We start from the raw sequence: 17,839 nt of genomic DNA on the forward strand, positions 1-17,839 counted from the left end.
TTTATAAAATAAATTATACCCATCATTATATAGTATTTACTTCACTAAATATACCTGTGACATAGGTCCATAGCAGCTAATCTTCATTTTTAGTGGTTCAGTCATATCCCATTTTGCATGTATCATAGTATTACTTCACCAGTTCTCTATTGACAGATATTTATCTTTTTTATTATGGTAATGCCACAATGAATGTTTATAGATGTTGTATATGTATAGATAACACACACACACACACACACACACACACACACACACACACACACGCATGCACTTGCAGGGATAGCCAGAGGTAAATTCTTAGCTATGGTATTCCAACCTGAAGGGTTATTTTTATTTATTTATTTAATTTTGAACCATATTGCTGATTCCCACATGGTCTCTCCTGGTGAGCTAGTCTGGGCTTTTATACTGTACAACAGGCTTGGGGTCGTCAGACTACTTACATGGCAACTCACAACTCTAAGAGTAAAGATTTCAACTAACTTCCATCATCATTTCCAACTCAGCCTCAAAAGTAATGCAGCTTTTCTTTGTCGCAGAGATCTGTTCAGATTCAAGGGGAGAAAACTCAGACCCCACCTCTCCTTAGGCAGAGTCCAAGTCACACTGCAGGTTGTCATGCAAAACAGGAGGCACTGTTCCAGCTATTTTTAAAAAACGTATTATTCCCACTCTCCAGACTTTGCATAAATTCATACTTTTGTTGAGATTGTATTAGAATATCCATTTCCCTATGCCATTTCCAAATCTGATCACTGAAAAATGTTTACTTTATTATCAGTTTAATTTACATTTCTTAATAAGTAATGTTGAAAAGATTTTCATACTTTTTATTGGTCTCTAAGATTTCTTTTCCTGGTATCTGCCCATTTACAAAGTTAACTATTGTGCTGTTACTAATTTTAGAAACTTTGGGGAAGTGAAAAAATTGCCTTTGTTGGGCATTGTAAATATATTTTTGATATTGCTTTTCCTCTTTGATTGTATTGTTTTCTGTTTGCCATGTTGAAATTTATAATTTTATGGTCATATTTATCAATATTTTATTACAGTTTCTTACCTTTTTCTCTTGATGAAGAAATTTACTTACTCTAATATCATTTTAATATTGTCTATTTTAACTAGATTTTGGGTAATCTGTTCCATATAACATTATATGGACCTCATAATATTGAACCATCTTACTTCCCTAGAAATATTCCTTTAGTTAGTATACAATAATTTTGATTGACTTTCAGATTCCAGCTGCTAATATTTTCTCTAAGATTGAATTTTTTATCCATTGCCTGATTTTCCCAAAAGTTTTCCTTTCTAACAGCTATATCTAATTCAACAAAATTTACTTTTTAATTTTATTTCTGATTATTACCTATGTGTAATACTTCAGTTCTGAGGTTTTCATATTTATGTTCTTTTATATAATTTCCTAATAATTTTTAAATTCTTTTAGTGCTCATGTTACAATTGTGATTTGTGTTGTATGCATGTACATCTATGATATTTTCCTTACTTGTAGAGATGTTATTCTATTTATTCTCTTTTTTCTAATAATAACTTTATAGTAGACCTCATAGCAAAACTTTTCTGTTGCTCGGTTGTATAGGAGTTTATTTTTCCTGAATTTTCAGAAATAAGCGGTCAAGGTGGCTTTTCTAACATCACAGAGCTCCCTCTTCTGTTGCTTTATGAAATGTCCTAAACATGGTGGCATGCTTTCTGGGTTGCCCACTCCCACAATGCTCTCACCTTCTCTTTCCTTGTCTTTGCTGTTTCTATCCTGCTCCAAGTTGATTTCACTTGTAGTGATTTATCCTTGGTTTCAGTCCCTGTAACCCAAAGGAAGCCATGGCTGGTTGGTGTGAAACTTTCTCGAACCCTGTACTATTCCTTGACCTCAAAACTTACCAGGGCCCTCACACATGGCCCTCTTCTTGCAATAGAAAAGCCCCATCCGGGATCAGCTGCTGTTCTGTAGTTGAGTTATCAGGCATTTTCAGCTGTTGGCTATTTTACAGGTATTTGGTTCTCAGGTCCTTTGCTCTCAGGTTCTTTTTGCTTTCCCTTTGCTTTAGAAATTACTGTAACTTCACAAAACATTAAGAATCCTCACATTTTATGTATTATTTAACCTATTGGTGATTTTAAGGTTCTTTGTTTCTCAGGTCCTTTGCTTTGCTTCCTCTTGGGTACTTTTTTCTTTCCTTTTGCTTTAGAAATTATAAAACTTTACAAAACATTATAAACCTTCACAGTTTGTATATTGTTTCTCCTGATATATATCACATAAAATAATCATCAGCTTAAATTTAAAAAGTTCACAGTGTTGGAAGTGTAAAAAGAAAAAATGACATAGGAAAACTGAAAGGGAGAACTGAAAGTGGGAAATTTCTGTGAAAAAGAGGACCATCCCATTTAAATAGCCCATACCCATGGAGGAAGGACATTCGCACTGCAGACTTTTGGAGCCTGCTCCATCAAGCAGGTACTAGACAACATCATTCTGGTTTCCATCATGACCAGCAGGTATATCCTCCAAATTGCCCTCCTACTGTGCTTCTCTGCCTCTGCTCTTTCATTAAGCTATAGCTTGCTTCAGCTCCAAGATATCAACAGCAACCTGGCATATCTGAAACTCCTGAGGCAACTGAGTGGAGCACCTGCTCATTGCCTGGATGACAGGATGGACTTCAAGCTTCCTGAAGAGGTCAAGCGACCCCAGCAGTTCCAGAAGGAGGAAGCTGCCTTTGTCGTCCATGAGATGCTCCAGAACATCTTGGATATTTTCAGAAGAAACATCTCCAACACTGGCTGGAATGAGACCATTGTTGGCGACCTCCTTGTTGAACTCCATCAGCAGATGGACCACCTGGAGACAGTCGTGGAGGAGGACAACTTGACCTGGGAAAATGCCACGACCCTTCTGCACCTGGAGAGGTATTACTGGAGGATTGTGAGGTACCTGAAGGCCAAGGAATTCAGCAGCTGTGCCTGGACAATAGTCCGAGTGGAAATCCTCAGGAACTTTGCCTTAATCAACACATTTATGAATGACTTTCAATTCTGAAGATCTCCCAGCCTAAGCCTCTAGGACTGGAAAATGATTTCAGACATTCTTCAACCAGCAGAGGCTCAGGAAGTGACTGATACTGAACTCATTGCCTTGGAAAAAGCAATAGACTTTAACATTTTTATCAACTTATAAATTAAGTTATTTCATTTTTATTTAAATTTTTACTTTGGAAAATAAATTATTTATGATACAAAATCAATATGGCAGTTTCCATTTCAATTTGACTTATAGAACCACTTCTGATACAATGGCTGAGTCCCTATTAGATGCTCTTTGGAAAATGTGCCTGAAAAGTAGTGTGGTTTCTGACCCTTTTCTTTGAGGAATTTAAAATCCAAGGAAACCATGGAATACACAAGGTAAGGAATACTAAGGGGATCTTAGCTTTCCAAGAAAATAAATATGAGATGAAGTGCTATGGGATTGAAAAGAAATGAGGGAACAAGTGGCTTGAGGAGTGGAGCCTGGGTGTCCAGTGCTGCTACTTTGAGCTCTAGGCTCTAAGGCTGTAAAGTTGGAATTTGGTCATCAGGGTGGCCAAGAGAACATGTCACTTCTTGTCCTCATCCAAAGCCTGTCCTAATTATCTAAAGAATGCTCTGTCCCTGGCAAGATTTTAGATGTTTGTATGCCCCAAATCTAAAGCCGATGAGTCCCAGGTACCACTTACTTGACACTTGTTAAGTGTCTTTCTTTTTCTCTTCATGGGACAGCCAAGATGTGTAGGTTCCTGTCTGTCTCTAGGGAAAGGTATCAGAGGGAGAATATCCTACTTATACCCCAGGCATCTGGCTAGTGTCATCCCCAATTTTTCAAAAAAAGAAGTCTTCTCCTGTTCCTCCCTCCAGCGTGTTCGTACAGATTTCTGAGAATGTTCTTTCTGGTTTTCCTGCTGTTGTGCATCTCTGAAACTACCCACTCCCCAAAGCCAAGTCCAAGACAAGTGCAGCTGATTAGATCTAGTTCTATGCTAAACAAAAAGCCAAGATGCATGAGAGAAAGGGAAATGGAAGTGTAAAGGACAACAAAGTTTCTCAGTGGTTACACTGGAATAATCAGGCTTTCTCAGGAGCTCTTTGAACACCTGGCCAGCATATGCCAACTCCCTAAGTTGTCTGCTTTGTACTGACTCCTTATGGCAATTACTGTCATTTTAGCTGCCAATGCCTGAGAGAGTAGAATGAAACAGGCTCTGTGCTGGGCACCTGTGTACATACCTAGAATTTATCCTCTTCACAGCACCTCTTAGGTGGGTGTAATTACATCATTCTATTTTACAAGACAGGAAAGTACATCTCAAAGAGGTTTAGTGACTGTCCCAAGGTCATATAGGTAGTGAGAAGAGGTTTTAAAAAAGAAAAACAAAGAATCAGAAGGGATTGTTTGTGTTTGGGTTTTTAGTGTTTGGGTTTTTTTTTTAAATCTGGGCATTTTTCTTCAAGAGCAGTATAGAAATCTGAGTCCTTTTTAAAGGAGTCAACCTTTAGCAAAAAATAAGAAAAAGAAAAAGAAAAGAAAAAAGTCTGTCAGAAATTCCAGAGAAGTTACCTCTGTGGAGACAGTGAACTCAGGGCGCCCCCTTCCAACTCAAGGTGGTATTGCAATCAAGTGCTGACCTGGAAGGTCTGTGGCCATCAACCCAAACCATTCAAGTCCCCAGTAAAACAATCAGCAATCCCTCTTCCTCCTGCCTCTACTCAGCTCTTCTAAAGGCTCTTCTGAAACAGGGCTCCCTTTTCTCTTTGGTGTCAAGGACAAGAGCAGAGAGTGGAAACACACAGCTGAGGCCATGACTAGAGCAGCTGAAGAACCCTGAGGAAGTCTCAGCACCAGGCTTTGACTGCTCAATTGCTTTCCCGGGCCACACAGACAACATGGCCCAATTGCTGGGAAAGCCTGCTCGCCTGAGTGCATGGACCAGATAAAACTTACAAGGCTTCTTCTTTCGAATTTTACAGACTGTGTCCCATTTGAGCATATTGATCCATTCAGACCAGCCAGAACACACATGTCCATTACCATCAGAGGGGATAAATGATCATTTAAATAAATTGAGATTCATTGAAATTAAAATTAGTAAGAATGAAGGAGAGCAGTCCAAAAGTGACATTTGCATATGTTTATCAGCTAGCTATGGATGAGGGCTTATATAAGATATTTTTTTTTATTGGTGCACTGTATTCATACATCATAGTAGGATACATACTTTTGTAGACATACATGCACACTTTTCCCAGTCAGCCCCCACCCAATCCCCACCCCATGCTCTCCCCATCCCTCCCTCTCATGCTTGGCTTAGTAGTTGACATCTAGTATTATGGCAATTTATCTAAAATTAAAAATGATAATCTCACATAACAGTTTCATTTGTCTGATACCAAGCTTTTGATGACTTAAAGATAACATTTCAATATTTCTTTTTGCTTTCTTTCTTACCAGAGAATATTTTTTTTCTATTTTTTAGGTGAAACTATCATATATTTATGTATTTATTTTCAGAAAAAAATCTATCCTAATATGGAATATGGACTCTAGGTACCCAAAACGATCTTGAAAAAGAACAAAGCTAGAAGATATATATTTTCTGATTTCAAACCATATAAAGCTACAATAATTGAAACAGTGTAGTACTATTCTAAAGGCAGATATATAAACCATTGGAGTTAAATAAAAGCCTAGAGCTAAATTCTTCCCTATATTGTCAAGTTATTTTTGACAAGGTTTCCATGAACATTTGGTGGTAGAAATATTAATCTTTTAACTAAATATTGTTAAAAAATAATAATTACATGGAAAAGAATAAAATTGGACCCTTACCTAATCCCATATACAAATATTAACTCAAAATAGAAAATAGACCTAAATATAAATCTTAAGACTATAAACTTTTAGGAGAAAATCTGGGTCATAAAACCTCACAACATTGAAATTGGCAGTGATTTCTTGGATATGATTTCAATGGCACAGGCAACAGAGGAGTATACAAACTCCCTAAAAAATAAAAAAAAAAATATTGTATATCCAAAGACAATGTAAACAGAGTTAACAGTTACTAATAGAATGGGATAAAATATTTCCAATTGCTATATCTGAAGGTATATTAATATTCCAACTAGAAATCCTAAAAATTAACAACAATAAAGGCAAACAATACCCTTTAGAGATAGGTAAAAGACTAATATAAATAATGAATCTCCACAGATAAGCAATCTTAGTTGTCCGTTGGATGGAAAATCTTGTTTCTCTAGTTCTGGAGTGTGTTACCTATTTCTTCTTTGTAGTTAATCTCTTTGAGTATTTTCTCTAGTGCTGGTTTTGAAGACATAAATTCCTTCAGTTTCTGTTTGTCATGGAAGCTTCTTATTTCTCCATCTAATTTGATAGAAAGTTTTGCTGGGTAGGAAATTTTTGGCTGGAAGTTGTTTTCTTTCAAAATTGGGAATATGTTACTCCAAGCCCTTCTGGCTCTCATGACTTGGTTTGGGAAGTCTGGAGTGATTCTAATTGGTTTGCCTCTGAATGTCACTTGGCCCTTTGCTTTTGTTGCCTTTAAGATTCTCTGCTTGGCTTCCTCATTGGTCATTTTGACAATTATGTGACGTGGGGATCCTCTTCTTCGATCCTGTCTAAAGGGAGTTCTATAAGTTTCCTGGACCTGTGTATCGACCTCTTGCTCTATGTCTGGAAAATTTTCTGCTATTACTTCCTTGAAGAGATTGTTGATCCCTTTGGTTTCACTTTCTTTTCCCTCCTCTATTCCAATTATTCTTAGGTTAGCTCTCTTAAAATGGGCCCATATTTCTTCAATATCAGATTCCTGCTGTCGGATATTTTTTCCTAGATTAGAAACTATGCGTTCATTTTTGGATTGCTCATCTTCTAAGAGCGAGATTCTGTTCTCCATGTGTTCTAATCGGTTGTTTGTGCTTTGAATTGAGGCCTTTACTTCATTAATTGCATCCTTTATCTCTTTTTGGCTCTCTCTGAGTTCTTTTCGAAGCACCTCTATTATTTCTACAGTTATTTTCCTGATTTGATCTTCTAGAAATCTCTGATTTTCTGTTTTATGGGGTTCTGATGTTGTGGGGTTGTGGGCATTTATTGCTCCAGTATTATTCCTCTTTCCCATGATTTCAGATGTTTGTGCCTTCTCTGGATTCTTCCCTTGGGTCACTATGACTTCACTTAAGGTGTTCTGGATCTCGAGTCAGTAGTATCTCAGACCCCACTACTCCTTTACTGGGTTTTATCACAGAGTCTCCGACCCAGAGAGTTGATAGAGGCTGCTTTAGACTGTGGGGGGTGCCAGGTTGCACGTTCTCCTATGGTGTGATATCTCTGCCACTGCCCCTCCCTCACTGGGTCAAGTCCCAGGGAGTACAGTACTGGGATTTCTCCTCTGTGGCCCGCAATTTGACTCACTGTTCTTGAGTACGCAGATGGAGCTGTACTGGCTTCCCTGAATTCGCTGCTGCTGCCGCTGGTGGCAATATGGTGCCGCTGCTACACCCTCGGCCGTGGGGCTGGTGTTTTTCTTCTTGGTTTTGATTTCCACTCTGAATCCCTGCAGCGTGTGCTGAGCTCGGCCACTGGGAGCTTTAGATGCTCTCTGCGCGGAGAGATCCTGCCTGGCTGTTCCGCAGTGGCTCACCTCGGCTTGCTGTAGCCGTCCCGTGAATTCGCCGGTGCCGCCGGCAGTATGGCGCTGCTGCCGCGTCTCTATATAAGATATTATTTTGGCTGCCACTGTAATGTCTCATGAGAATAACATTCTTTGTTTAGATAAATATATAAGGAGAGTATAAAAATGCCAGGTCTTACGGTTGTGAGAAAGGCAACACAAAGACAGGAAAACACCTGCGGCATGTGACGTGGCCTGAATATGTCCTCCAAAAGTCCACGTGTTGACATTTTAATTCCTCGGTGCACGTGTCAGGAGGTGGGGCCTAGTGGCAGGTGTCGGGTCAGGAACAGACACCTCAGGAGCAGATTGATGCCTTTCTCGCATGTGTGGGCTGCGTCATGGAAGTGCCACCCCACTCTCACCCATGCACATGCTCTCTCTTCCCTTCTGCTTCTCTCCATGAATTAAAGCATCAGGAAGCCCTCACCAGAAACTGAGACGATTGGCTGCCTGATCTGCATCTTCCCAGGCTCTGGAATTACGGCTAAAACAAACTCCACTATGAACTTCATGATGATGTGTGATTAAGATGCATGAATGAAATAGATTTAAAAAAAAAGCAAAAGGACCTATAGTCAAGGGCATACATTACATATTTTCAAAACTATTCTGAAAAATAAAAAATACAAATGAGCAATGTATTTGAGTGGCCATTTCATCGAAATAGATATGTGAATGGAAAGTAAATAATATGAAGATGCTAAAGACTTGTTAAGACTTTGGTAGCTTAGGTCAGATAATGAGTGTGAGGCGAGTTTTGATTATAGGGAAGCTCATTCAAGTCCAAAGCCCTGTGGTAGCCACTGCCCTTCCTGAGGAAAGCCCACCAGGCTCGTGGGCTGAGTCTGCTGGGCTGCAGGGGAGATCTGCCCAGCAGAGCTGACAGGGCTGTCATCAGTATGACCCTCTGTCTTGGCTGGTCTGGAGAGAGAGCCAGCAGGCGGTGGTGGGTGGGAAGGGGCAGCCAGCACCAGATTTGCCTACTACAGGCGTTTTCTCTAAATCTGATATCACGATGCTTCTTAAGTGTAAATAAAAGAACTGCTCTATGAATCCTTTTGTTCTCAAGGTTAATAATTGTCCTTTAAACATCAGTTTAATTGTCAAATCCCCTAAAATAGTTTAAAACAAACTCCAATATTGAATTAGAAGTGTTCTCTTAATTCAGTAGGATCAAGTTAATGAATTGATTAAGTAATTTCATTCCATGTACTCCAGAAAATTGGTCACATCCAACATTTATCCTCAAGTCAGAAAATTTTGCTTTGATTGACATTCTGTTTGAAATTCCTGCTTTGCTTTATAATTCTCTGTTTGGTAAGGTGAGAATCTCACTATATTGCTGTGGTTATCTTCAAACCTGTGATCCTCCTGTCTCAGCCTCACAAGTACTGGGATTACTGGTATATACCACCATCTCCAGTAATTTTTTTCTTTCTTCTTTTTTTGGTGGTACTGGGGTTCCTGGGAGCCCTTCTACCTCCGGGCTACACTCTCAGACCTATTTATTTATTTATTTATTTATTTAGAAACAGGGTCTCTTAAGCCAGCAAGGCTGGCTTCAAACCAGCGCAATCCTCCTGTCTCCACCTCCCAAGCACAGGGATTACAAGTGTGCGTCACCATGCCGGCAATTTTCTTCCTTTTTAAGGCTGAAGAATATCCCATTGTTCACACACACACACACACACACACACACACACACACACATTTTGTTTATCCATTCATGCGTCAGTGGACATTTGGGTTGCTTCCATTGTGTGTGTGTGTGTGTGTGTGTGTGTGTGTGTGTGTGTGCGTGTGTGTGTGCGCGCACACGTGTGTGTGTATTTCTGGGAATTGATCTCAAAGGCATTGTACTTCTGAGCTATACCCTCAGCCCTATTTTATTTTTTATTTTGAAACAGGGTCTCACTAAGTTGCTGAGGGCCCTGTTAAGCTGAGGCTGACCTTGAACCTGCAATTCTCTTGTCTCAGCCTCCCAAGCACTGGGATTACAACCGTGTACCACTATATCAGCTTGCCTCCATCTTTTGAATATTGTAAATAACGCTGCTATGAACATGGTTGTATAAACATCTCTTCAAGTCTTATCTTTCACCTCTGGGGGGCATATGCCCAGAAGTGAAATTGCTGGATCATATAGTTCTTCATAAGGCAAATATCTGTAATGATCGCATAATGCAAGCACAACAGTAATAGCCACATTGCTTAAGGACTTACTTTCTGCAATGGAATCACCTGAAGGGTGGACAGATAAACAGACCATCTCATTCGATACTTCTGAGAATCCTATGAGCAAATTATTGTTGTCTCCTTCTTATACATAAAAAACTGAATTTCAGTAAGGATAAATAACTTGCCATATCCTCAGCTGTTAAAAAAAACCACAAAACCAAACCAACAAACAGAGACATACTTGGAACCAGAGATCAGACTTCACTATCAGCATCTACCACCAACTCAAATGTTATTTCGCTCAACTACACAGCACACATGAAAATTGTACTTTGAAGATGGAAAGGAAGCTCGATCGCCCAGTGGCTCTCCCTGTGGCACTATGGCTTTGGCTTTGATCCAAGTCTGCAGTAATGTCCAGGGGCCTGTGGGACCTTTTGTAGAAAGGATGCTGTACCCTCTCAAGCAGTTGGTCTCCCGTACATCCCCATCCAGAGGGATCGCTCTCATTCTCCCTCTCTATCTTTTTCTCTGGCCCTTTCTCTGGACGGAACAGCAGGAAATTCCCACTCCCTCCCCTCACCAGACCTCACTGAGAATACTTTCTCTAAGCTCCTGGAGGGAACTGTCTAGAACATGACTCAGTGTTTCCTTCTCTCAGGCATTCTGTGCCTGTGCGGTTTCCTTTCAAGTTCAACACAGTCTGCTTTCATTATCTCATGAGAATGTTTAAGAATGAAAACTGGTTCCATTTTTTTAAATGGAAATACACCGTAATTTCTTTTTCTCTTCACTTTTAATTTCTTGGCTCGTTTTCCTTTTTATGAAACCCAGAGGTAGACAATTTGCAAAATAGAAGATAATCTATGAATCCAGAAATGCATGAATTAGGATACTGTAAATTTAAAAGTTCAAATATTTAAAAATGAAAAAATTGGCTGTCCTCCAGTGGCAAAAGCAGAGGGTGTGTAGTGATTCAGACTTGAGAACCACTTTCGAACTCTATGATGCTGGGCAAGTTACACACGTTGAGAGTCATCATACCTCAAACTCTTCAAGTTTGCCGGGAGAAATAAATGCAGTAACAGGATGTAAGACGTGATCCAGCACAGCACCTGTCCTACAGAACATACCCAATGTTTAACTTGATCGAAAGTGAATAACAATTATAGAAATTTCTTACACAAAATTAGATGGGCTTCCAGAGCACTCTTCACAAAGTCCCAGACAAAAAGCAAGTTCTGAGTAACTAGAGAGTTGACAAGAATATTGCTCTCATAATGGATCTAAATACATGTCATTGTTACCAAAATCATATTTATAGGTATTCAGAAAGTAGATTCTGCATCGATGATTACCAGTATCACAAGGCATTTCTAAAATTCCAATTTCTATTAGTGGTCCCTAGAAGATTATTTAAGAAGCAAGATCAAGAGTAAACAACCTAGAAAGAGCCTCTCTCAGAACAAAAAAAATAATAAAATAGGCTGAGGGTGAAGCTCTGAGGTAAGGTGCCCATGGGTTCATGGGTTCAATCTTCAGTAACAGAGAGAGGGGGGGAGGGGAGAGGGGAGAGGGGAGAGGGGAGAGGGGAGAGGGGAGAGAGGAGAGAGGAGAGAGAGAAGGGAAGAGAGAAGAGAAGAGGAGAGGGAAGAGGGGAGAGGGGAGAGGGGAGAGGGGAGAGGGGAGAGGGGAGAGGGGAGAGGGGAGAGAGGAGAGAGAAGAGAGAGAGAAGGGAAGAGAGAAGAGAAGAGGAGAGGAGAGGAGAGGAGAGGAGAGGAGAGGAGAGGAGAGGAGAGGAGAGGAGAGAAGAGGAGAGGAGAGGAGAGAGAAGAGAGAAGAGAGAAGACCAATTATTTCACAAGTCCTTGAAATGTCAAAATAAAAAAAAGGTAAAACATGGGCTCTGGGTGAGGGGAAGACAATGTAGAGAGACATATGAGGTTTACTGATCTTGCTGCCTGAACTGTGTTTAGCTCTTTTTGTGCTACACTGGATATCTGTTGTTACCTGCCTAGCCTCAGAGTTGACAACTTCAGCCATGGGAGTCGATTGATACCTAATCCCGGGAAAGGGCATCTGACCCAGGCTGGGCTCCTGAGCACACTGGCATCTCATGGCCACAGAGACAGGTCAGGAATAGACACATGTCCTTAGAAGACTCCATAAGAATGAAAGACAGAACTCTGGTTGGAATTCTGGGGATATTGGCAGGAATGTGTCCGGGTTAAGTCTAGAGCCAGGACAGCCTTATCTAGGTTGTGGGCTAGGCTCAGCAAGCCTCAAGGTGCTAGGTGCTGCCTGACATGTGCCTGACATGTCCCACACAGAAAGAAATGCTTAACGAATGCCTACTCAGAGGGCAGAAGAAGGGAAAGATAAACAAAATAATTCCATTTTTTGAACCCCAGAAGCATTCTATCTCTGAGTTACATCCCCACCCCTTTTTATTTTTGTTTTCTGAAACAGGGTTTCACTAAGTTGCTGAGGATATCGCTAAGTTGCTGAGGCTGGCCTCGATCCAGCAGTCCTCCTGTTTCAGCCTCCCAAATATTAGGATCAGTATTGTTTTAGCTATACCCAGAGTCTTATGCACCCCTAACATATTCAAGGTCTCTGAATCTGGAAATATGGTTAAAAGAGACTGGAAAATAAAATAGAAACTTATATATCTACTCAACATCAAGTTTGGGTATAACCCATCTATATATTCTCTCATCCAAAATTTTGCAAAAAAGCGCTCCAGTTAGGTCTGCCCTTGGAAGTGTAGAGAGGAAATCTAAGGCCATGCCTATCTGGCCTCTTCCTTGCCCTTCCAGTGTAAGCTGATGTTGGGCAGTCGTCACGGTCAGTGAGCTGACGTCATACACTAATCAAGGTTAGTAATTTATGAAGCTGCCTTCAACCTCCCCAGAATGATCCGGGTTAACTGAACCTCCAAAGGAAGATGGCTGGGGTTGCAGGGTCGAACTGCCCCCTCACTTCTAGAAGCAGATACTTTTGTCCTTCGACATAATTCAACAAACATTTCCTAACTGCGTGCTGAATACTAGACACTGCTCTGAGCCCTGGGCTCACCTACACAAACAAGATACGGACATTCTCCTCAAGAAGCTCATTTTCAGGGCAAGGAAACAGATAAGTGTGTGACTGAAACTGATAACATGATGATAAATGTCATTCTAACACAATGAGCAATTTCCTGTAGAAGCCCAGAGAAGAGTGGGATTTGGTCTATCAGATCGAATTTGAGGAGCCTTCGCTGAGGCAATATTTACACTTGAACTCGGAGAGACTATAGAGCTTTGAAATGAAAAGAATGGTGTGCATTGTTCCTGTCACTCTGAAGTTCATCATGTGGATAGTTAGGATGCATCAATAAAAGTATGTTAAGATAGCCGGGCGTGGTGGCGCACCTTGTAATCCCCGCGCTTGGGAGGCGGAGACAGGAGGATCGCGCAGGTTCGAAGCCAGCCACACTGGCTTGAGAGACCCTGTTTCCAAATAAAAATATAAAAAGTAGGTCTGGGAGTGTATCCCTGAGGTAGAAGGGCTTCCAGGAACCCCAGTACCACACACACACACAAAAGTATATTAAGATATAAAAAGAAGGGAGAGAGGATATTTATTTATTTATTTTATTTGTTGGTACTGGGGATTGGACCCAGAGGTGTTTTACCTTTGAGCTGCACCCCAGCCCTATTTTATTTTTTAGTTGGAAATAAACAGAGCCTCATGAAGTTGCTGAGACTGGCCCGAAACTTGTAATCCTCCTGCCTCAGCCTCCTACATTCTGGGATTATGGGTGTGCGCTACCACTCCTGGCTAAGAGGGCATTTTAAAAAGGAAGAAAAATTGAATAGAGTCACGGCTATACATGGTATGTTCAGAAAATGTCAGAAAGTACAAGGGCAACCAGACAATAGGGACTGGTCCAAGTGACGGAAAAGGGGGGGTGGATAAAGCTGAGATTTTTTGGGGATAGATGCTGAGGACTTAGTAAACTGGATTTATATGCTGCAGAGTGACATGGTCACCTTCCTGTTTTAGACAGGAGCCTCTGATCACAGCTGGAGGAGTAGGTAGAAGGAGGATGACACCATACATGGAAGGCTGCTGAGGGTCTCAGCGCAAGGAGCTGGTGGCCTGACCTAGGACTGAGGAGGGTCAGCTCATATTCATGTGTCATTGGAATTCAGTTCCGCATAAACCTCCTAGCCTTCATATAACCTTTCCTCATCACATTCACTCCAATGTGGCCCTCATCACAGGATAAATTTTCAAAAAGACCCAAAGGCCAAATTTTTTATCAGACTGAAATTGTAGTCAGTGTTGACGAGCCACTCCACAGCCCCAGAACCCTGCTCAGCTCACAGCAAGGACGACTGGGGTTTGTCCAAACTGGCCCAGCACAGGAAAGGACTCGAAGAGATGGACACCCTCTGTGTAAGTGAGGTAGAGAGCCATTTCTATAGGCAACAAAACACTATTCCTGGTGACCAGGGGTCATCTCTATTTCCTGGAAGTGTTCAGAGTACTCAGAGGCCTCCCCATTCCACGGTAGATAGAGCCAAGCATGGGACTGACTGGGTAGGACCGCCCTGCTCTCTGCCTATGTCCCGCAAGGTCATGACCATACTACAGTGTCCCTTCTCTCACCTGCACGTGAGAAACTCTTAACCTGGTGAAATTCAGACTATGCTGCAGAATGCTGGAAAAAAAAAAAAGCCAAGTAGAGACTTAGAACAATAGAAAGTGACTTGTCTTGGAGTCTTGGAAGAGAAAAGGCCAAGAGCAAGGTGTGTGTCGTGCTGGTTCTCTCTGAGGGCTGCGTGGACGTCTGCTCCAGGCCCTTTTCCAGCTCTGCTTAGCTTCTGCTGCCGCAGTCCGGCAGATTGAGTCTGCCTCAATCTTCAGTGGTCCTCTCCCTGAATGCACTTCTACGTCCAAAGTTTCCCCCTTCTATAAGGACACAGATTGTCTTGGATGAAGGGCACTCCCTACTCTAGTATGGCTCAACCTAACTTAACTAATTACATCTGCAACCACTCCATTTCCAAAGAAGCTCACCTCCTGAGGTAAGGTGTTAGGACTTCCCCATTTGAGTAGGGCAGGGCAGGAGGAGACACCTTTCAACCAAAATACAAGGAAGATCAAATAACCCTTCTTCTTCTCCCCTGGGTAACACTTTGTGTGTTGCCATGGGGTGGCTATCAATGCTTCTGTTGTTTTGCTTTGAAGAGAGTCCCCTCTCTTCACCTAAGCAGCAGGCAGCTGGGGCACAGACAGCTTTGACTTTCCTTAAATGCTGCTACAAAACCAAAAGGAAAACTGAAATGTCACAGAAATCTTCAAAGACCACTAAAATCATCGTTTCTGTCATATTAGCTGTAAACTTTATAGTTTAAAGCACAAGAATATATTTGGCGAGTTATATTTTGGCTTTCATCCAGCTGGCCTCTGTGGGGCATGTGTGGATCTTGGCATCTATGGAGAAAGGCGAACCACATGGGAGGGAGGGGAGCAACCTTCATTTCATTCCCTCCAGGATGCAACCTGATCTCTGCTAAACTCCAACTTAGCTTTGAGGCCCATGGATTACTTTTCTACTGTAAACTACACCCCTGAAATAATAAATGTGGTCTACACAAGATTCATTTTTTTTTCTACTCACCTGAACTTGTTTTTATTTCTTATGGCCTAATTGGATTTACTAAGCCGAAAGTGCCTAAAATTTCTGGGCCACAGCATTTTCTGTGATTGACAAAGAAGGGTTGATTCTCAGATTGCTTCATCTTAGATCCTTGGTTTCACCCCAGGTTCCTGTTGAACTGGGAAGTATATTAGAAGAAAGGTGGTAGACAATTCCTTGTTCTAGCTCCTTCCTACGTCAGTTTTCCAGCCTAACACCTGCTATTTAGTAAGTATTCAATAAATGGTAGATTCTTTTTCCTCTTTGCAGGCAACCATTGTCTATTATTCTCTTGCTAAAATACAGGGGCCTCTATTACAGAGCATACCTGTCCCTATGCCAAAGTAGAATTTTATAAAATCTGAGCTTGAACTCTGACAATTATTCTTCTTTTCTATGTAGTTAAAAACAACCATGTGGTTATATAGCTGATAAGGAAGAAAGAACCTATCACAATATCCGTATGTATCTCAAATGAACTCATAGAATGAGAAAGCAGCCCAGACTCTTGTCTTTGGGTTTCATGTGCAACATACCGTCTGTCCCTCACTGCAAAACCCACAGAGACACTGTTGCCTGAATTCAGCCCCAGCTGACCTCCTTCCCTACACCCTAGTAACCCAGGCATATGAATGCCAAAATAAGCAAATAGCTGGGCATGGCAGCACAGGCCTATGATCTCAGTACTTGGAAGAATGGAGTTGCTCACAATGTAGAGACAGTCCTCGCAGAAGGAGCAGCTCAGGGAACTCTAGAGACAGGAGGGGAGAGAGTTCTGTCAGAAACCTGTTCCCTACTCCTCTTGCTTCTCCTTGAGAAGTAACAGAAGGACTGGGCAGTGATTGCACCCAATTGCTCCATGATCAGAGGAGAAAGGGAGCGTTTTACTTATATTATTGCTCGCCTTTAAGCTAGAAAGAGGTAGTACTGTCATCATTTTGAAAAGAGGAAAACAAGTAGTAAAAAATTAAGACATTTGCTTGATATGATTGGTAAAGAACAGGGGAATGATCCAGGGCCAGAGTGGACACTGTGACTCCCAAGGGACTTTGACACACACACTGCCTACCAACTGTTGTTGCGTAAGTGAACACATGAACGAGTGCCTCATTGATCCAGGTGAAACTCAAACCTTTCCAAGTCTCCCTGGTACCTCACTTGTCTGTGTTCAGCTACATATCCTGGTTGTCAATAATTTCACTATGCAAGAGCCCCCAGAACCGAGGCAGTGCCTGCCGAAGAGAGAAAAGAAAATCCCAAAGATTTTGATCGCTGTGGTTTTGATGGGTAGAGACTCCTGCTGGGAATGTCAAGGGCTCCTCAAGAGGAAGCACAAGGAGAGATGGAGCAATCTGGGCTGGAGACAGAGGACCACAGCAGAAAGGCAAGGGCAGGCATCCATGTGACTGCTGATATTCTTTCTCTCTCTCTCTCTCTCTCTCTCTCTCTCTCTCTCTCTCCCCCCCCCCTTTGTTTAGTTCTTGGAATTAAACGCAGGGGCATTCTACCTCTGAGCTATATCCCTAGCCATATTTTATTTTTTATTTGGAAATGGGATCTTGCTAAGTTGCTGAGGGCTCATGGCCTCACTAAGTTGCCAAGGCTGGCTTCAAACCCGAGATCCTTCTGCCTCCGCCTCCTCAGTACTAGAATTATCTCTGATAATCAGTTAACCTCGCTTTTGGGGGATTGGAAATACTGGGTAAATGTGAACATAAACCTAAAAATGCTGGAAGTAGATCTATAGTGGCACAGGGCCATAGTAGTTAACAAAGATCTTCATAGTGGGGGTGAAGGGTGCTGACATTTTATCCTCCCTGTCTAATTCCTGAGAAACTGGTTGATACTCCAATGGTTCCTGGTATAAGGGCTCCAGAAGGACCCCTGACTTGGCCATGCTTCAGAAAAAAGAGAATCAAGGAGGGGCTTACGGGAGACTGAACAGATGCTCTGATCACCGAGATTTGTGTGCCTTGGAAGAAAAATGGTTTTTTTGGAGTATGTGAGCTAGATTCAGGCAGGGAGTAGCCCAAGGAAAAGGGGAGAACATTCCAGATCACATGAAACAGAAAAGATGAAAAGCAGTTATCGGTTCAAGATGGCACATAATTTCTCTCTTATCTTTTACTTTCCCCAATATCTCATCAAAATTATAGTAAGCAAGTTATCAGAGAAAAGAGCGATGAGATAGAGTCTAATGAGCATGAAACAA

At 41.6% G+C, this 17,839-nt stretch overlaps 1 protein-coding gene across 1 annotated transcript; it reads left to right on the forward strand.

Annotated features, from left to right (window-relative positions):
• Positions 1-2,515: 2,515 nt before the first annotated feature.
• On the forward strand, positions 2,516-3,067 carry LOC308272207 (interferon beta-like; the record flags this gene model as incomplete). The annotated part of the gene is made up of 1 exon (XM_080708973.1): positions 2,516-3,067. The coding sequence occupies one exon, from the start codon at positions 2,516-2,518 to the stop codon at positions 3,065-3,067; it is 552 nt and encodes a 183-aa protein (XP_080565099.1).
• Between the last annotated feature and the right edge of the window lie 14,772 nt (positions 3,068-17,839).

The sequence above is a fragment of the Muscardinus avellanarius genome (assembly GCF_963383645.1).
Source record: "Muscardinus avellanarius genome assembly, chromosome: 13".
Classification (NCBI taxonomy): Eukaryota; Metazoa; Chordata; class Mammalia; order Rodentia; family Gliridae; genus Muscardinus; species Muscardinus avellanarius.